We start from the raw sequence: 20,706 nt of genomic DNA on the forward strand, positions 1-20,706 counted from the left end.
CTCTCACTACTGTGTTCACTAACCTTTGTTAGCTGACATTCTGTGAACTCTGCAAGTCTAATTCTGCTGTCTACTGTTTATCTTGGGAAATGCACGTGATGCTTTATTCCTGTGTTCTCTGTGCCTTTTCTCCTCTGAGCACAAGTTCCCTGGAATGCTATACTGGAGAATCTTGAGACCTAGATTGAAGAAGACTGGGTTTGCTTTCGACTGGCTCATCATTGCCTCGGCGGGTGTTACAAACCACTAACCCTGGACTGCATTAATACATGTGCGTGGACTGTGGTTTCTAGACCACAGAGTGTGGTATGGATTCAGCTTGCACACTCACAAGAGCCAGCTCTGCTTGCGAGTGTTTGGCGCCAAGTGGAGGCCGTCCCCCTCGCTGGCTTCCTTTGCAGGCAGGTTCCTTGCTCTCGCCCTCACACTGTAGTCAAGGTCCAGGGAGCAGCGTGGCCCCCACCAGTGTGAATAAGGTTTTCGCCTCAACACTAAACATAGTCATATTATAAACCAGTTTTTAAACTGAAGCATACTCGGTTGACAACGTGTTTCAGGTTCACAGCAAAGTGGTCCCCCCCCCCCACACATTCTTTGTCAGATTTTCTTCCGTTACAGGCTATTGCAAGATATTGAATATAGTTCTCTGTGCTGACAAGAGGTCCTTGCTGTTTATCTACTTTATATACAGTGGTGCGCATGTGTTAACCCCTCTCCCCTCCCCCACTATACCCTTTGGTAACCATCAGTTTGTTTTCTATGTCTGTCTATTTCTGGTTTGTAAGTAAGTTCATTTGTATCTTTTCTTTTAGATTCCACATGTCAGCAGTACTGTACGATATTATTTTCTGTCTGACTCACTTTACTTAGTGTGACCATCTCTAGGTCCATCCATGTTTCTGCAAATGGCATTATTTCATTCTTTTTTACGGCCAAGTAGTATTTCATCGTGTGTGTGTGTATACACACCTTCTCTATTCATCTGTTGACACACTTGAGGTTCTTTGCATGTTCTTGCTACTGTAAACAGTGCTGCAGTGAACACTGGCATGCGTGCATCTTATTGAATGATGGCTTTCTCTGGATGTACACTCAGGACTCGGACTACTGGATCATACAGTAGTTCTGTTTTCAGTTTTTTAACTAAAAAAAACTTGTGTCTTGCATAGTTTAGTTTCGATCTGCTTTCCTCTAATAGTTAGCAATGCTGAACATCTTTTCATGTGCCTGCTGGCTCTCTGTATGTCTTTGGAGAAATGTCTAGGTCTTTGGCCCATTTTCTGATTGGGTTGTTTGGTTTTTTGACATTAAGCTGTATGAGCTATTTATATATTTTGGACCTTAATCATTTGTCAGTAGTGTCATTTGCATATACTTTCTCTAATTCCATAGGTTGTCTTTTCATCTTGTTTATGGTTTCCTTAAAAAAGGAAACAACTATACAAAAGTGTTTACATTTAGCTAGGTCCCATTTGCTTATTGTTTCATATTTTTGTAGGCTCTTGGAATTATTTTGTGCAAATTTGTCTATTTGCTGTCAGCTTTAACTTTCTGCTTTCAGCACTCCTGGCCTTATCTTGTATATTAGATAAGCACTCAATAAATATTAGTTGAGCTAATGAATACATTAACCTTAAAAGTTAGCATATTAACACTGCCTGTGTGGAAAGCATGAATGGGGAGTGAGGGTCAGAAGGAGCGTGTGCTCTGGGCCCTCCTGAGCTATCTGACCCTCCTGGAATTACCCAGGCCCTCCTGGAGTTACCCGGCCCTCCTGGAGGTACCTGGCCCCCCTGGAGCTACCCGGCCCCCATGGAGTTACCCAGGCGCTCCTGTAGTTACCTGGCCCCCCTGGAATTACCCAGCCCCCCTGGAGGTACCTGGCCCCCCCCTGGAGCTACCCGGTCCCCCTGGAGTTACCCAGGCCCTCCTGTAGTTATCCGGCCCCCCGGAGTTAACCGGCCCCCCTGGAGTTACCCAGCCCCTCTGGAGTTACCCGGGCCCCCTGGAGGGCCGGCCCCTGGGACAGCCTCCAGGGCTGCCCTGGTTCTGGCCGCCCGCCCCGCTCCCCCCACCCCCTCGCTGACAACACCACTACACCCCGGCTTATGTGCAGCCCACAGTCTCCCCTCTCTGCCCCCAGAGCACAGTGTCTTGTGCCACCACAACCAGAAAGTATGGTTTCTATTTCTAAACTCGTAAGAAATATTTTTAGGAATGGTCCTCACTTCTTGCCCTCACCTGAGGCAGAGGTTCCTCAACAGAGTTGCTTCCCAGAGACCCTCACCCAGCAGGTCTGCAGGGAGCCCAGTTTCACAGGAATCGATGCTAATTCTCCAGGTTTATGATCCTCTAACAGGGACTATTTAAACACAGAAGGACTCCTCTCCTGGGGAGCTCACAGAAATAACCCTTGCAGGTTATCCCAAAGCCACACTAGAGTCTTGACAAACTCCTCAGTCTTCTCGTTTTGCTTCAACAAATCACTTCAGAGGATGCGAAGTGTGGACTGAAATAACACAGGACCTTGGGAGCCGCCCTGCTAGTGTGGGCAGAGACAGGGCAGATGGTAAAGGGAAGTGTCTCCATGTTTCGGGGGCAGGAGATCTTAACGGTTTCTAAAACTTAAGTTCATTAAGTCATCAGAACGTGCTGTTTGTTCCCACTTAGAAGCAGCAATAAGCAAGGATATAATTCATCTGCTAAAAATGTTCTCAAACCCAAAATAGCTCTGTGGATGGACCCAGACAACCCACAGTCCTAAGCCGAGGGCGGGGCCGCAGCCAGAGCCTCGCTTGTGCTGGTCGAGACCCCACCCGGCTCTGTGTTTCTCCCAGACCCACATCCCAGCCCCACCCACCTGCCAGGCAGCAAGGCACCGCCCCCAGCCTGCTGTGACCACAGATGCTACAGTTCCTACCCTAGGGTGGGGTCCCTAGGGTGGGGTCCATAGGGTGGGGTTCCTAGGGTGGGGTCGGAGCCAGGGAGCCTGGAGCTGGAGGGAAATTCGAATCACAGCCCACTGGAACCAACTGGAACCAATCGGGCTTGAACAGGCTCTCCGGGGATTCCTATACAAGCTGACCTGTTTCTTTTGCTGCAAACTCCTCTGTCTCGAGGCCTGAACTCTCCTTTTCTCACCTGATCCCCACACCTCGAATTCCATCGGCAAGTGTTCTCGAGGCCTCTGACCTCTGTGGGCAGTGACTTCTACACTCATCTTGAGCCTCCTTAGGAAAAGGAAGATGGTAAAAAAGCTTCCCAAATGTTTATGCTCTGAAATCCACGATCCTGTTGCACCAGTTCATCTGGACTTAGGACGTTACTACCCACCTCCCAGCAGACAGACAGCCTCTGCTCTGTCCTCCCACCCAGTCCTGGACACTAGGAGCATTCAGGGACCATCAGCTCATAACTGCCCAGTGAGCCAAGAGACAAGGAGATGGAAGGTCAGAGATTATCAGCCTCAAACAGAGCAGCAGCAGACATACCAGAGTGATTTCTCCACGACTTTGGTCCTGAAAACCTCCTCCTGGTCGAGGTTCACTGTGCAGTAACAATCACGCATCTTGTTTGGCCCCGGGTATGTGGGAAGATTTTTGGCTTCACCTAAAAGCAAATGTAAATCATCCATTTAGCATGGAATTATTTAGTCTCCTAGTTAATCTCAGACATCTTTCCCAATAATGGGTTTATTCCACAGCAAGGCGCCTGCTCACTTCTGCATATTCTGTACGTTTTCTCATCACCACCAGTCAAGGTGCTGAAGGAAAAACTGTTTGCACTGTTACAAGAAGGTGACATGCATAACCCTCTAAAACAATGGATCCTGTAAAAGTAGGAATCCATCAGCCCAGAAATTAAGGATTGTTTCCTTTTACCCACATTTAGTCAGTTCAGTTCAGTCACTCAGTCATGTCCAACTCTGCAATGCCATGGACTGCGGCACGCCAGGCCTCCCTGTCCATCGCCAATTCCTGGAGTTTACGCAAACTCATGTCCGTTGGGTCAGTGATTAGCCCCTTTAATATTTTTAATGTTTAAATCATGGTGTGTGTTAATCCCTCAGTCGTGTCTGACTCTTTGCGACCACATAGACTGTAGCCCACCAGGCTCCTCTGTCCGTGGAATTCTCCAGGCAAGAATATTGGAGTAGGTAGCCATTTACTTCTGCAGGGGATCTTCCCAACCCAGGGATTAAACCTGCGTCTCCTGCACTGCAGGCAGATTCTTTACCATCTGAGCCACCAGGGAAGACCTTAAATTATGGTAAGATACACAGAAATTTAAAGTATCCTCTCACTCCCCTTTAAGCATACAGCTCAGCGGCACCCTCGTTAACTACAGCACGCTTGCACAATCGACCTCAAGAACCCTTTCATCTCAGAACACTGCAACCCTTCTCCCATGAGACAACAAGCCCCATTTCCGCTCCTGCAGCCTGCTCCTGGCTTCGGTCTGTGTGGCCTTGGCGACCCCAGGGGCCTCACAGGAGTGGGGTCACTGTGCTTGTCCTTCTGGGCCCGGCTTATGTCACTCAATGCCGTGTCCTCAAGGCTCACCCACGTCCTGGCCTGACGCAGCATCCCCTTCTTTCCCGAGGCTGACACTTGCTTATCTATTAATCCCCAGCTCTCTGTTTATTCTGATTAATTTGATACTATTAGGTCAAAGCTGGGGTAATAACCAAGGTTCACAAAGAGTCGGAAACGACTGAAGTACCTCGGCACGCACGCACAAACAACAACGCCAGCGAGGAGACGTCCAGGGGACCAGCTGCGCCCGTGCCTCCCTCTGCGCGTTGGGAGGCCCACGGCGCCTGTGACCCCGGGTCTGACTGGAGACTGCCGGCAAAGTCACAGCTGCCGGGCCCTCTGCTTGTGGACCAAGCGAGAGCAGAGGGGGCTTCTCCTCCCAGGTCAGAAGGAAGGAACCCCCTCAAAGAGCTCCTGCCCCCCAGGGGCCTCCTGTTCCCCAGCTGGGGGTCTGAGGGCCCCAGACACAGGGGCAGGGAGGGGGCAGTCCCGGCGCGGCGACACCTGCCAGCACCACCCAGGGCCGCACCCCCGCCCCTGGTAAAAGCTGAAGGAAAAACAACAACAACAGAAACCAAACTGAAACCAGAGCAGAAGTTCCTCGGCGCTCGGCACCCAGAACGGCCACACCTCCACCCCACGAACGTGCTTGACTCTGCTCTCGGGGAAACACGCAGTTTGCAGCTTCCTGCTGCAGTCTCTGAAGGGCAGAGGCGAGTTTGCGAGCCCGAAGCCTCTATTTCAAGCTTTTCATTAATGTCATCACTTGGGACGGAGCAAAGCAACACGTTAAAGAAGCCATGCAATAACCGAGTGGATGTTTTCTATGCCAATAAATCGAGGGTTCTGAGGCTTCCCAGCAGCCCTGGCTGCAACCTGAACACACACAGCTGCTGCACTCTGGGGACCTGCCGCACCTGCCTGGGACCCCAGGCCTCCCCTTGGAGCCTCAGCTTCCCAACCATGAGGCGTGAGGACACCCACCCCAGGTTCCTCTAACTCAAAAGCTTCTGCGGGGTTTTCCTGCGGGAATCGTCAGGGAATCATCAGTGACTCTCAGATGGTGAAGAAAAAGAAGTAACCAATGAATGTTTTCCTACGATTACCCCCATGACACCTCAATACTGCAAGGCCCTGGACACCAGGCCACTCCACGGCAGCTGGGCATAGAAACACAGACAAGCTGAGAAGGGCACGTGATTCCATGCAGCTTCCAGCCCCGTCATGCAGTGTCTAGAGACAGATTTTCCATGCGCTCCTGGCAGAGGCAAACACTCGCGTGTGCTCACACAGGTGCATGCAGACCGTGACGAGCCGCATCCGAAGGGGCCCATCGACTTCCTGCCCGCTTCCCGGACTGATGCTCACAAGCCTTCCCCCGAAACCACTCCGACTTCCCTGCTGACACTGCTAGGGTGTGACTGCACTTCCTGTTGGAATTCTTTTTTTTGGCAAGAAATGAGATATTTGGCTGCAAGTGTTTGTGTTTCTTAAAAGTAGAATTAAATCTTTTTTTTTAAAGTCTTACTGGAGCTGGCCTCTAGTGGAAAACACAGGACAGGGATTTTTCCTGTTTATTCTCCTAAGATCCTCAAAACACAAGCAGCAGCAGTTGACACTTCTCTTCAAGAACAGAAGAGATGGAAATGCCTTCTCTGAACAACCAGTTAAAACTGTGAGACGATGAACATGGCCTCCCACCCCCTGCCCCACCCCCACAGCTACAGAAACGTCCTGGTTGCTATGACGATGGCATCAGAGACCAGCCAGGCGCCGGAGCCAGTGTTAACAAGTGACTCAGGCCAGGAGGGCGGGGAGGAGGCCGGCACCCCATCTGGCCACGTTGTCTGCCGGGCCCTGCATGTGGGGGCCCCGCCAGGGCCACGGGGGCAGGGGTGGGTCCCAGCCACACCACAGCAGATGATGTCTCTTCCACAGGCGTCACTTATGCCAAAGGCTGGAGGTCGGTTTCTTCCTGACTACAGGTTATGGGGCCTTTTCGTCCCTCAAGTGAGAAGAGAGATGTGGTTTTTTTTTTATGTGTGGAGCTGTTTACCTAAGAAGGCAAAGTCATGCCTGGTATTCAGTAGGTGGTGATTATTTGATAAATGAATGGATGGATAAATGCCTGCAAAGAAAAAGGAAAGTAAACTGGTTTCATTCTAAGAGCCAAATAAGTCACATTATCAAATGCGTCCCTCCTGTTAACCACGACTCCAAAACGTATCCTGTTCACCCAGAGTGACTGTCTGCTGGTGGGTTGATCCAGACGGCAAATCTGTGCCAAGTATCATCTCTGAATGCTGAATTTACTGACAGACATAAAAGGCGGCACCTAAAAGCCCGTGATAAACCAGCGCTGAAGCAGCAAACCCGTCTCTTATTAAGGTGTCAGGCCGTGGTTCCTGGCCGCTGCTGGCCACGCTCCACGCACACTCCAGGCGGTCACAGCCAGAAAGACCCAGCCCCGCAGAGGGCTGGTCTCCAGCCTGACCCAGCAGAGGGGCGGGCCTCCTAAGGGCCGTGGGTGGTCTCTGCAGCTCCACGAGCTTCAGCCCAGACCAGGAAGCCCACTGCCCTGCAGGGCCAGCAGCGTGGTCTGCACCCCAAGAGGCCGTCGCTGGTCCAGCCGGCCCGGCCCCCACATCCACGGGCTCACCTCCAAGGGGCTCTGACCTCGGCTGCTGCCCTCACCTGCCCCTGGGAAGATGCCCAGCGGTGAGCCGGGGCCTCAGATTTGCCGTGTCCACGAAGCGCGGGACCTTTGCTCTGTCCTACTACGTAGGCTGGTCCTCAGTTCAGCTACAGGCCAAACTCTGTAACCACATGTGACCAGCTGCAGGAGCCCCAGACCCTCGTCCTGCAGAGACAGCCCTTCTCAGCCCTCCCCGCGCACAGGGGCAGGACCTGGTGAGGGAGCCACAGTCCCCGGGCTCCCGTCTGCTCTCTCCAAGTGCCTACAGGGCTACGGAGTCTGGTGGCCAGCGTAGCTCCTTGTAAGTATGTAAAAGCCCATTCCCCACCGGAGATCAGTTTCATGATGAAAACATTCTCTTTCCTTGACTATGTTTTTGACTGCCTTGCTATTTTCTTTTAACACTTGATATTAAATAGAACAGCTTCTCAGATGGCTCAGGGGTAAAAAGACCCCGCCTGTCAACGCAGCAGAGACACAGAACTGACGCAGCTTGGTCCCTGGGTCGGGAAGATTCCCTGGAGGAGGAAGTGGCCCCCACTCCAGTATTCCTGCCTGGGATATTCCATGGACAGAGGAGCCTGGTGGGCCACAGTCCATGGTGTCGCCAAGAGTCGGACAACTGAGCGACCGAGCACACACATTAAAAGAAAGAACATCCCCACAATCAGACGAGGCTAGACTTCAGAATCAAGTTACAGGCAGCCTCCTCTACCGCAGGCTGGTTTACAAGCCAGGAGAGCTCTGGGCTGAGCTGCCTGACCCAGAGCAGCCGAGGTCCGCTCCAGGTACTGCGGTGGGGGGGATACCCAGGACACAGGAAGACTCGCAAACGCGCATCTCAGGTCTCCCCCAATTTCCAAAAAGAACAGGTGACAACATGAAAGACAAGAATAAAATAAGTCTGCCAGAAGGCAATCAAAGTCTAACATACAGTAGGAGAGAGGAGAGCCGGACCTTCCAGCCCACCGTGAGTGGCTCAGTGACACACCCAGGTGCTGAGTCCCAGGAGCTAATGAACACGTGGAAATGGCAGAACACACAATTCTCGTGATTTACCTAAAAGTGAAACGCACTAGCTCTCCAGGAGAAAACACTATGAAAAGACAGTCAGGCATGTCTTCCGAGAAACTGTTACAGAAGATGCAGAAACACTCTCCGGGGCTCTTCTCTGATGACCTGTGCCGAGCATGCAGCATGGGAGGGCCCGCTGATGGGCCGAGCCCCCCAGGCAGCCAGGAGCCCTGGGAAGAGACCGACGGGGCCCTGCTCCCCACATGGACACCACAGGGTCACCCCTCAGACTGGGGCTGCAAGGCAGAGGGACCCCAGAGCGTCCGGTCACCCCCCCTCACCGTGACCCACAGTCCGCCTGCTCCCGCTTCCTCTCTGCATCCAGCAGTGCTGGGCAGTCGATGAGGCACTCCTGAAACCTGCATTCCATCGAGTCAAGGAGCAAGCCTGTGACGACATGGTCTGCTGGGCACTGACCACGTGGCAGCCTCTCCCCAAACATACAGCATGGGGCGTCAGAGCTCCTGTACTGCCCCTCCTGGGGGGACTCCCACGTCCCTCCCTCTGGTCTGGGCTGGCCTCAGGGCTCTGAGTGACCAGGGGCAACTGCAGGGCTTCCTGGGGGAGGTCACAGCCACGAGCCTCCACCCTGGCCGCTGGACACCGGTGCTCTGTGTGCGGAGCCACAGGCCAGGCCCCACTACCATGCAGGTGACCCAGGAAGCCCTGGCCAGCCTGACTTTCCAGCACCCCACACGGTGACAGAGGCCTCAAGTGCCCACAGGGCAGCCTGCCCACCAGCTGCCCACCAGAGCTCCCTCCCAGCTGCACGTCCAGCCCGTATCCCTGCCCCGACGTCCTGAGAGGTGATGGCGCAGCGCTCAGATGCTCAGGTGCTCGGACCAAGCGGCACCTCCCCACCCCACCCATGGTGACGACCCACAGGTGCGATGCACGCAGCTACGGAGCCCCCAGGAGGTCCTGGGCGTCCCCTCGCGTGAGGAGACCCTGCCCTGCGCCCCTGGTGCATCTGACTCTGACGCAAAGGCCCTCCGACTCGAGAATGATGACATGGGACGACCGTGCGACGGGGACATTGGGGCTCCGGCAGGACCATTGGCAGCTGGGGAGGGCACTGGGGGCACGGCAGTGGGGGACCCTCGGGTCGGCTGTCCCCAAGCGGTGACTTTTCAATTCTGAATCACCTGACGCTGTTCAACACTGGTAATTCAGAACTCTCACGCCTTTTACAAACTCAGAAGGTCAGTTGTGCCGGGCCACGTCTCCACCATGATGGTCACCAGCCAGCTCGGGGCGGTCCCGTCCAGGAGCCCTGCCTGCCCTCCTGCACTGAGACTGTCAGAGTTTATCTCATCGCCACCCAGGCCTTGCGGAAGCATCACCCAAGTACAAACATGAGCCGGGCCACGTAGGGGGGGCCCCTCCTGCCGGAGGCCTCCTCCCACCCCAGAAGCTTCTGTTTCCCCCAGGGCCCAGGCACGGGTCACCTTGAGTGCTGGGCATCTCTGGCTGAATGCACGGTCCTGTGGGGCTGCGGGAGGGGAATCTGGGGCACAGGTCCGTGGCACCTCTGCAAGTACAGGACGCAGGGTGGGCAGCACCCTCCAGGCTCCCGGGCCCGGTGCCCCAACACCTGCAGGAGGCCCCAGCTTCCGGGCCAGTGGGAAAGCAGGGGCTGCAGGGGTGGGTGAGGGCCTCCCACCCTGGCTGCCCCTCACTGCCCCTCACACAGCCGCTCCCGGAAGAGCCTGCAGACCACCTGCCCACCCAGAGCACTCCTCTGTCTGCGCTGCCGGCAAGGGGGCCTCGGGGTCAAGTGTCGCTGAGGCTCCCGGGGGAGACGAGCCACAGGCACAAAGCAGCTGGGTGGGGGTCACACTCAGACCAGTTTTGTGGACAACACACCCCAGAATTACTTAGATCTTCTATCTGAACTGGATTCAACATATTCAGCACCTGAAACACACGAGATGTTAGGTAACTTTGCTTTCACTCAGAGGCCCGTCTTCTCCCAACGGGACAAAAGCATACGCTGTCACTCCCTTGTACTTTTCTAATGAAGCCGGAAATAGAAATAGTGCTCTTGGACAACAGCTCAATCCTGAAATAAAAGCTGTGAAATTAAGTCAAGGGAAAAAGAAACCACGCGTCTCCTTTATCTTATAACGTTGTGAACAGGTATTTCTGATTCCTTGGAAACTGAAATTTTGTGCCTCTGATTAGGAAATACTTTTTCACCTAACGCTGCACTTCCAAGGGCTGCTAAGACCAGAGAAGAGGAGGGTATTTACGGCTGTCTCCCCAGCCTGGGGACACACCTGAGCGGCGCCCTGACAAGCCTGCCCGGATGATGGGACCTGGAGCTGCACCTCCTGTTGGGCACCAGGCGCCCAGCAGGCATGTGGGGGGCGTGGGGCATGTGGGCCCCTCCCTTCAGGGTCCCTCGGGGGCAGGACACACGGGAGATGCTGACGCACACGCTCAGTCAGGCAACAGCACTGTCACAGGCCCCCACATCCGGCCCATCTGACAGGCGTGCGGGTCACACCGGGGCCTCCGCTCACACGCCGGCCTGGACCAGCCTCAGCGAGTGACACCCCTCACTGGCGTTCCTGGCACCCATGCCTCGTCTGGGCCCCTCAAAGATGGAGCAGGGACTGCAATAGCTGGGCGTCCTCCCAGGAACTGCGTCCTGTGACCGCCTGCTTCGACAGGCCTGAACACATCTGTAAACTGCAAATCCCCCAATTAATTTTCACATACCAAGCTCAAAAAGAAGCTTCTGGAAAACAAACTACGGAAGCTACTTAAGAAGTCAGTAGGGCCGAGAATGCCCTTATGTGAGACACCGTGACAGCTAAAACAGGAGCTGAAGGCAGACTGTTGGAGTTTCACCCCGAGTCAGCCCCCCCCAGCTCGGCTCCACAGACTCTCAACCCTCTAGGCCTTGTGCGTCACTAACCACGCGGGGATTTCCAGGAGGTTATCAGGAAAGGGCGTGGGGTAAGGAGTCAAGGTAGCTGAGAGGGACAAAGGGATACAAGAGAGGGCAGGGGTATCACAAGATGCTTTTTTAATGCAACAAACTAAGGTGAAGACAGCGTGGAAACCGCTGGAAGAATGAGGCCTCCTGGATTCGAGCTCCCCAAGGGCAGGGAGGCCACCCCCTGGGGTCCCTGAGCCTCTGGGCAGGATCAGGAGGCGCCGGGACGCAGGCCATGCAGAACAGAAAACAGTCCACAAGACGTGCCTGCGGGGCCTCAGACAGGGGAGCGGACCCAGGAAGAGCCAGGAAAGGGGCACAGCTGGGCCGACGCCTGGCAGGGGACGTGGACGAGCCACCCCACAGCTGGCTGACCCACAGCCATCGCACAGGTGCCAAGGTCCACAGGTGTGTAGGTGCATGTTTTGATTTTTGTTTTTCAACAGAAAAATTTATTGAGATAGGGTCAGCAGACCACAAGATTCACCCACTTAAAATGAACAATTTAATGTTTCCAGCACATTCACAGGGTGTGTGCAACTGTCACCCCTCATGGGCTTCCCTGGTGGCTCAGCTGGTAAAGAATCCCCCTGAAACGCAGGAGACCCTGGCTTGATACCTGGGTCAGGAAGATCCCCCGGAGAAGGGATAGGCTACCCACTCCAGTATTCTTGGGCTTCCCTAGTGGCTCAGACAGTAAAGAATCTGCCTGTGATGTAGGAGACCTAGGTTCGATCCCTGGGTTGGGAAGATCCCCTGGATTGGGGCATGCATCCCATTCCAGTATTCTTGCCTGCAGAATCCCATGGACAGAGAAGCCTGGTGGACAATAGTCCATGGGGTCGCAAAGAGTCAGACACGATTGAGCAACTAAGCACGTCACCCCTCACACCCGCGTCCTCCCCCTACCCGGGTCCAGGCAACTTTGTCCTGCCCAGGGTGCCCGTGTGGTCTGACTGGGTGTCAGTTCAGGGTTCAAGTTCCCCCCTCACATCTGCATGTCCCGTCCCATCTTCACTGCTCAAGTGTGGCCCCCCATGGCCAGCAGCTGCCGGTGGCCCGCCAGCCGGGGTGAGGGCTGCTGCAGTGCAGGGTCCTGGATTCCGACGGCAGAACACTCCTAAAAGTTGGCATTAGTGTTATTTAGGATTCCAGGAGGGAAGACAATCTGGAAAATATGATTTGGGGGAAAGTCGCCAAGGGCACTGTGGCCGTGGGCCCCGCCAGGCTCAGCAAGCAGGGGCGGGCACCTGGCCTCCATCCGCAGAGGGAGGATCCAGGTTCGTTTTCCAGAAACGAACCAAAGACGGCCCCACCGCGTCTACTCTGGGGCCACTTTTGCTTTTCTTTCTTTTTTCCCCCACCTTTCTCTGAAATAGTCGTGGCTTGAAGTTGAAATAGAAAAGTTCTTAGATGTTAACAAAAGATTAGAAAAATCATTTTCTTATGAATTCAGAACTTGCACTAGTACATCTGGTACAAAACACAAAGTTTCGGAAGTAATCTTCAGTGCACGGTGTTCCTTCACCCTTTGAGCCTGGCCTGGAGGGGCCACTGCCCAGACCCTTTCAGACGGGGGTACCCTGAGGTCCGAGACATCGACCAGGCCTCACTCGGCTCAGCTGTCTCCATGCTTACCTCCGGAGTGGGGGGGCCGTGGGGGGCCTGAACCTGCACACCCTCTGCACTCAGCACACCCCACCCCCTGCAACCTCAGCAGCTTCTGCTCCGAGTCAGGGTGTCTCCTGGAGGGAGGGCAGCCACAACACAGCTGGTCTGTTCACTCGTGTGACCTCCAGCGGGCACGTGTGACCTGTGCGAGCGGGCGTGTTGCGTGCCGGCTGCAGCAGGTCTGTAGGAGCAGCACTGACTGGAACCCTGGCAAGCGCCTCACTCTCCCAGCAAACCTACCGCGACGAGGCACGGCCCTCAGCTGGGCCCCTGAAGCCCCCCTGATGCCCGCAGTCCTGGTGCTCAAGCCTCTGCCATTTCGCGGAGGTCAGCTGTGCCCGTGGTGCCAGCTCCCCTCGCCCCCCTGTTCAAGACACCAGGCGACTCTCAGCAAGCAGGCGAGCAAGGAATGTGCTTGGCACTAATGGGCCCACTCAGAGGTCAGGGGGCCTGGGCCTGCAGGGGGACCTTGGGCTCATCAACCGTCTTTTCTCAGATAAGCAGAAACCCTGCGGCCAGCCACACGCACTACCCCGCAGAGGAAATCAGGAGGCGGAAGGGGGCACCCTGAGAGCGGGAAGAGGCTGCTGGACTGCAGCTGGGGCTTCGCACCTGGAGACCAGGGGGCAGCTCCTCGGAGACACAGAAGTGGGTCAGGCTGGGAGGCAGAGGGTGCCCAGGAGGTGGCGGCCAGGGGACCCGCTGCAGGCGGTGAGGGGCACAGCAGGGGCAGGCCAGGAGAGGCTGGAGGCTGGCTGGAGCCAGAGGAGGCGGGACACCCCAGGGAACATTCCAGAACACAGGCTTCACTGTGCCTGAGGCCGCAAGAAGAGAAGCAGCTGGAAGATACACAGGTCGGGGTGGGGGAGGCGGGACCTCGCCAGGGGTTCACAGAATGAAGTAATGAAAGCTTCAGAACTACTTCTAAAGGGCTGGAGGCTGTGCGCTCAGCTGTGATTCATCTACACGACCGTGGGCAGGAAGTGTCTCCTGGGCAGGAGGGCACAGCAGGGTCCCAGACCCACCAGTTGGCTGGGACCATGTATCCCCTGGGGGGAGGGGAGGGGGTGAGTGTGTGTATGCCCCCAGGGTGGGAAGGGGGCCCGTGTGCCTCGGGGGATGGAGGGCCCATCACTGACCAGCAGAGTCAAATGACCTGATCACCACTGCCCGCCTCACGACCTCTCCGGGTGCAGCCTCCCAGTACCCACTTCCTGGGGAACCAAGGCCCAGAGGCACCAGGCAGATTTGAACCAAGGGGCGTCTGGGCCACTGCCCACGTTGCAGGTGCCTCTTGGTCAGAAGGCCGCATGTCTGAGATGCACGCCGAGTCCACCTCCTCTGGAGCTGGAGGGGCGGGTACTCAGCGTCCTCTGGGTAGTGGCTGCCAAGCTGGGGCTTTCCGACGACTCCATTCCTCTGACAACGGCTGCTCGCCGGCTGGTGGAGGCTCCCTGAGAAAGAGCGCAGCGTGCACCCCTGGGCATAGGAGGCCACAGAAGCGAGATCCAGGACGGTTCCGATCACGGCGGCATTCCCGGCCAGCAGGGCAGGCCTTCAGGCCAGGATGCTGAGCTCCGTGCTGGGACGAGCCTCTGCAGTGGGGCTCCCAAGCCCAGTCACTCCCGCTGCAGGTTTGCCAGTCACTGGGGATGGACAGGCGTTGGCCGGACCAGGGACAGGGCCTGCCGGGGACTCACCCTCATTCTTGCCCTTAGGGCTCCACGCAGCGCCCTGGAGGCCTGACACAGCCGCTCCCTCGAGAAGCCCCGTCGTCGTCCCTTTTGGTTCGGGAAGCAGGGTCTCTCTGAATGATTAGCGGTCCCAAGAAACATGCAAACAGCAGAGGGCAAGGCTGTGGACTGGTTGCCTGGAAGGCGTGTGTGGCTCCGGGTCCTCATGGGTCAACGGCCCTGCCCAGAGCAGCGGCCGGGTTGAGGCCCCTTGGAGCTCACCGATCAGCATGTCCACAGCTGCGGGGCCAGCAGGTGCAGAGCAGGCTGACCAATGCATGTGCAGCAGGCCCCAGGCCCCAGATTGCGGCCCCTGTGCTGTCACCGGGCACCAGCAGGGCCGCAGACTGAGTGCTGGGTGGGGGCGTGTCCAGAACCAAGGCCTCCTCCAGGTGGTTCTCGTCCCATCAGAGCGTGATGGTCTGAGAGGCCTGCAGGCGCCAACAGGCATGGAGAATCCCAGGGTCCAGGCCCGGTAGGTCTGTCCCAAAGACCCCGCTTCTCCGACGGGAGCTGGGCTCATGGACTCAGCCCTAGGGATGAGCTCCTGCCACGTGCAGCCAAGACAGGCCCGGAGCCCTCGCAGTGCAGCCACAGAGCACCACGGCCCACCTGCTGCCCCCACCCAGCACAGGCTGCAAGCCCCGCAGAAGTGCCTCCCTGGACCCCGGCCGTCGGGGATGCCAGCAACCTCCAGGAGTGCTGAGCCCACTCCAGCGACCTACCCGCAAAGAGAGACAGCCTGTAATCTGCTGCCTGCAGAGAACCGCAGGCCAAGCCCACACCAGCCACTGGGTCTGAGTCTTCGTGGCAGTTTTAGGACAAGAGGAAACAGTAAAATTAAGACTTTGGTTTTTCCTTCCTCATTCGTTCCCGGAAAGAGCAGCCAAGGGCGAGAGCAGGTTCCACGCCAGAGAGGATGGTGTGACTGCGCCTCCGGCAGCGAGCACACGGCTGCTGTCACTCAGACAGAGATCTGTGCTCTCACATAATCAGATCCGCCGTTTGTTCAGTTCACTGACAGCTTAGAAGTCCTCCCGCATTCCGCAGTTTATTCACAGCAGTTTCCAAAATGTTCCTCATACCTGGCAGCTGGGAGGCGGGGGTGGGCTGCGGGGTGAGTCCTCGGCCCTGCGCCCACGTGGAGCAGGCGCACGCTCCGTGGAGGACGGCCGTGTCGTGCCTGGACCCACAGCAGCCTTACGATCCATCCGGAATTTGTCTATTATGGTTAGGATTAGGATGTAACTTGTTTCAAGCCAGACGGCCAAAGAAGGCAATGACACATTCTCCAGGGAACCACAGTGTGTCTCTGTTGTGACTTAGGTGCTCATATGTGTTCTGGTCTGCTCCATATCCTCTGCGACACTGTCTATCTGTTAGGAACCTAGGAATATCTACCCAACAGTTTAGAGAGTCGACCACGTCTGTCTAGTAAAGGTGACACATATGCAAGCTAACACTCCCATCCCTCGTCCACCCGAGGGGACAACAGTGTGACGACACGCCTCCACACGCAGCTCGCCCTCCCCAGGGGACGACACGCCTCCACACGGACAGCGGGCACACAGCCCTTCACCTCCTACACAATCTCTCCTGGTTTAAATCTCACGGCACCTAATAAACTGAAAGCTCCACATTTACTCCTTAATTTATTCTTATCTGAATTAGACCACCCACTGCCCACTCACAGTGTACTGCTCCCGAGCAAAACAGGGTTTTGCTCTATAAACGGGGTTTATAGAAACTCCTCCGGCCACGCGCCATCCGGGCCCGAGCACCGCCCCCCCCGCCCCACTCCGGGACACGCGGCCTCCCTGGAGCCGCTCCTCCTCTAAGCACTCGTATTTTTAGCCCCAGACTCTGAGCCCTTGGCTGGCCTAGCCTGCCTGCTTGTTAATCAACCACGGCCCAATTCACCACTTTTCATGAATTGAAATGACCTGCATTCACAGAAGAGCCCTGCCTAACGCCCATCACCACTTCTGAGAAAGGTGGGGTGCTTCCAGCCACAGGGCTGGGGATGGAGGAGGGGCCCTGAGGTCTGGGGACCGGGCAAGAATACCAGAGAGGGTGGAGGTCAGGCCAGGCAGGGAAATGGGGACGAAGGCCGGGAAGCCAGAGGGCAGAGAGCAGAGGGGTCGGGGAGGAGGAGGCAAAGGGCAGAGGGACCGTCCCTGAATTAACAACACAGGAAGCAGCTAGCATGGTGCGTGCTGCCAAAACAGCGGAACGGCCACCCAGAACTCCTGAAACAGAAAAAGGGGGCGAGAGAAGCAGAAGCCTATGGCCCGTGCACATCCCGAGTGCCTTCAGCGGGGCCCAGCAGACCTGGCAGCTTGTCTCGGCAGGCAGCGGGCGCCCTGCAGCGCCGGGGTCTCGGCAGGCAGCAGGCGCCCTGCAGCGCCAGGGTCTCGGTAGGCAGCGGGCGCCCTGCAGCGCCGCCACCGTGCTCAGTCCACTGCCCACTCTGCTCGTCGTGGGCTCCTCCCATTAGCCCAGACACCGGGCCAGGCCCTTGCAGCCCATTCGCGGCCACCTTTGTCTCAACGACCCTCTCAGAGCTCAGCCCGTCTGCACGGGGCTCCTCACTGACTCTCAACCTCAAGGCGTGTGGGGCCAAGGACACGGCTGACATTGTCCCCACTTACCGCTCCAGGTGGAACAGCTAGAACTACAGAACACTGTGGATGCCACCGATGTGCGTGGGGAAAATTCCAGGGTACTGGTGTCTCCAGGAAAGATGCGGCTGTACGGCCCGCCCCCATGCCCGCACGCAGGACCGGCCTCCCAGCAGCACCATAAAGAGACTCGGCACTTCAAGTACATTCGTGACACACTCCTTCCAAAGTGGCCACTAACCACCCAAGCTGGTCAAAGCCCCTCAGAACTAACAGCAGAGCGGGCTGAGCCCCCTGCCTGGCCGGCCATCAGGGCCTCCCTGATGCAGTCTGGGGGCTGGCGACCCCGGGGGGCTGGCGACCCCGGGGCGCTGTGGCCAGGTCCCCTCGCACAGCAGCGGTGACTCAACACAGAACACACCCAGCCTCACTCCTGCTGACAGACACCCCCTCCCTCCAATTCCAAAGTAGGGGGTGGGAGTGTGGAAGCTGCAGAAGCCAAAAGAGACCAGTTCCTGGGGTCCCGGCTTCTCCTGCAAATGGGGTACCTCTGCAGGACAGGACTAACTGGTGCAAATACGGGGGGACCCCGTGTTTCCTGGGCGTCAGCTCCATCCTATCATGGGGGGGCCCCTGTGTCTCCTGGGCATCAGCTCCATCCTATGACGGGGGGCCCCTGTGTCTCCTGGGCATCAGCTCCATCCTATGACGGGGGGACCCCGTGTCTCCCGGGCATCAGCTCCATCCTATGACGGGGGGACCCCGTGTCTTCTGGGCGTCAGCTCCATCCTATGACTGCGGGACCCCGTGTCTTCTGGGCGTCAGCTCCATCCTATGACGGGGGGACCCCGTGTCTTCTGGGCGTCAGCTCCATCCTATGACGGGGGGGCCCCTGTGTCTCCTGGGCGTCAGCTCCATCCTATGACTGCGGGACCCCGTGTCTTCTGGGCGTCAGCTCCATCCTATGACGGGGGGACCCTGTGTCTTCTGGGTGTCAGCTGTGTGCCGTGGGATGCAGCAGAGCAGGGGGTCTCCGTCTGGAGAGCAACAGCCTCTGGCCCCCGGGAGCCTGGCTGCAGGGAGGACAGCTGCCCCCCCCCAGCGCTGAGCGCAGCCAGCCTGCAGACGACTGCGGGGCGCACCACGGGGGCCAGCTCAGCTCTGACCAAGCAAGTGAGCAGATCTCAGGCCCTGGGACCCTTGAAACACGACCACTAGACCCCATCCCAGAGCTACTGCCCTGCGAGGATCCACACAGGTCAAGGGGCAGAAACTAGAGGAGCGGGTGAAGGTCCCCATCTTCTCCCACCTCCAGGGGGTCCTGCAGCCTTCTCACCCTCGAGGGCAGCAGAGGCTGAGGGTCTCAGAGCAAAAGGTTTCAGAAAGGAGTCCTGCCCCTCAGGGAGGCAGAGGCTCGCCTCGGGGCAGGGCGTGCAAGGGGCAGGGCAGGCGGGTGGACGGGGTGGCAGAGAGCAGGGGCAGCAGAGCCAGAGGCTGACAGAAGCTGGGGCCGAGAAGCCTCTCCTGACCATGGTCCTGGGCAGTGGGCTGAGCACACTGCCTGGATGGCACCACCACAGGACCCAGAGGCTGTGCGTCCCATGCACTGCAGCGCACTGGTGGGGCTTATTCAGCGTCAGGTCTCCTAAGGGGGTCTCCCCCTCAACAGCCCCGCCTCACACCCCACACTCTACCCAGCAGCTGTGGCTAGGCGGTGTCCCCTCAAAGCCCCAGCACCTTCCCTCCACCTGCTGAGGGGTGACGAACAAAAGGAACATCAAACAGGCTTGAAAGACACCCAAATCCCTGCCACCTATTGGGAAAAACCACGTTGCTTTTAACAAACTTCTAAGAGAGAAACAGACGAGTGAGAAAGCCAGGTTGCAGCCTTTGTCGCCCACATTTCAGGACCACGACTGTCTACTAGAGACTTGCTGGCTAGCACGCTGTTCTGAATTTACCCACGATGCCCAGCAGACACCGAGGCCTGGGGACTCGTTTATCTGCAGAGCTTAAAATCAATTTCCTCTGATCACGTGCTGACGTCTGTTCTGGATTTCCTGGGGTTTCCTTCATTAGACTTGAGCCCACGTCTACCTTGGAAAGGACTCTGGGTCACCTTGGCCTTTTTCGTATAAAGGAGGACAGTTAAAGACAGAGGGACCGTGGAAGTGGGTGTGTCCCACTCTGGGGCCCTTGGGGAAGGACGACAAAACTGCCACGGGCCAGGGCCTCATCCTACCTTTAAAAGTGCCTTACTCTTGGTTGGTCTTCAAACTTCATGGGTCAAACGAGTGGAACCTTATTATATATTTGATTGTATTTATCAAAGCAACTTGTTTTTCTTCACTCTTCACTCGCCTTTGTTTTCTCTTATCCGTTAATAAAGCTTGGGCAAGTTTCTAGAATGAGCCTGAGAGTGGGTTGGACACGTCCTCCAGCCCTGTCTGGCGTTGATTCTGCAGTAGCCCCATCTCCATGTGCAAGAGACACAGACCCCCTGAAGTCATCTGTGAGTGATCCCCACTCCCCGAGGGTCGGAGACTGAAGCTGGATGCCCCCTCAGCCGGTGTCCACATGCACAGAGCAGCCCGGCCTGTGGAGAGGCTGTGGTTGCAGGGGGTCAGCTACAGCAAAACGCCCCGGCCCGCCGAGGGCTCCCTTCGCTGGTGGGTGACGTTCACACTTCGTCCCCGTGCGAGACAAGAGACCAGGCAGCACCCCAGCATCTCTGGGCAAAGTCAGCACAGGGGCCGCAGTCCCCACCCAGCAGGGGCTGCAGAGACTGCAGACAGCACCCCAGGTTTACAAAATATCTACCGGAGTCATTAACGCCCACTTCTCGTCATGAAGACATCGAGCCACAGAGATAAAACCACAGAATGATCCAGAAAAAAAGACAGAATTCAACACATGGTAAATAACACCAACTGTCACCTAAAGTCCCTAACGGGGGCTGTTCTTCCTGTTTCTCCCCAAACACACGCAGCCTCGTGTGAACCTTCCGACCACGCCAAGTGCCCCAGGACACACTCGGAAGTCAGAAGCCGATCCCGCTTCCTCTGACCGCTGCCGCCTCAGGAAACCGCCTCCTGGCCAAGCCGCGGCACCTGCTCCCGCAGGTCTGCACCGACTGAGCTTGTGCTTCTCGGTGGGAAATTCGCCTTGAAGTCACAGTCGGCCGCCCACAGAAGCACCCGCGCTCCAAAGAGAACGCACAGGCCCAGGAGCTGACAGCACCCTGGGGTTCCCTTGTGGTGGTGGTGATGCTGCTTAGGCCGCGTGGCCAGGGAGGTATGGCCAGATCCCTGTGCGGACACGAGCCCACCCCCTCCAGCCCGGCCCTCCCAACACGGCCACATCCGCCCCCAGAATCCGCAGCCCAGTCCTGGATCTACTGCTCACAAAAACACCTTTGGCTCAAGGACCCAAC

General features: G+C 56.9%; 1 protein-coding gene across 4 annotated transcripts in view; it reads right to left on the minus strand.

The window, feature by feature from the left end:
- Window positions 1-20,706, minus strand: part of RASA3 (RAS p21 protein activator 3) — an 82,555-nt gene that overhangs the window by 45,813 nt on the left and 16,036 nt on the right. For all 4 annotated transcript variants that reach the window (XM_086328733.1, XM_086328734.1, XM_086328732.1 and 1 more), the window contains exon 2: window positions 3,492-3,609. In XM_086328733.1, coding sequence (XP_086184859.1) covers window positions 3,492-3,609 — 118 coding nt within the window. The remainder of the gene's footprint in view (window positions 1-3,491; window positions 3,610-20,706) is intronic.

This window comes from Bos grunniens, chromosome 12 (genome assembly GCF_055505025.1).
Source record: "Bos grunniens cultivar Pamir isolate PY7600 chromosome 12, Bosgru_T2T1.0, whole genome shotgun sequence".
In the NCBI taxonomy this organism is placed as follows: Eukaryota; Metazoa; Chordata; class Mammalia; order Artiodactyla; family Bovidae; genus Bos; species Bos grunniens.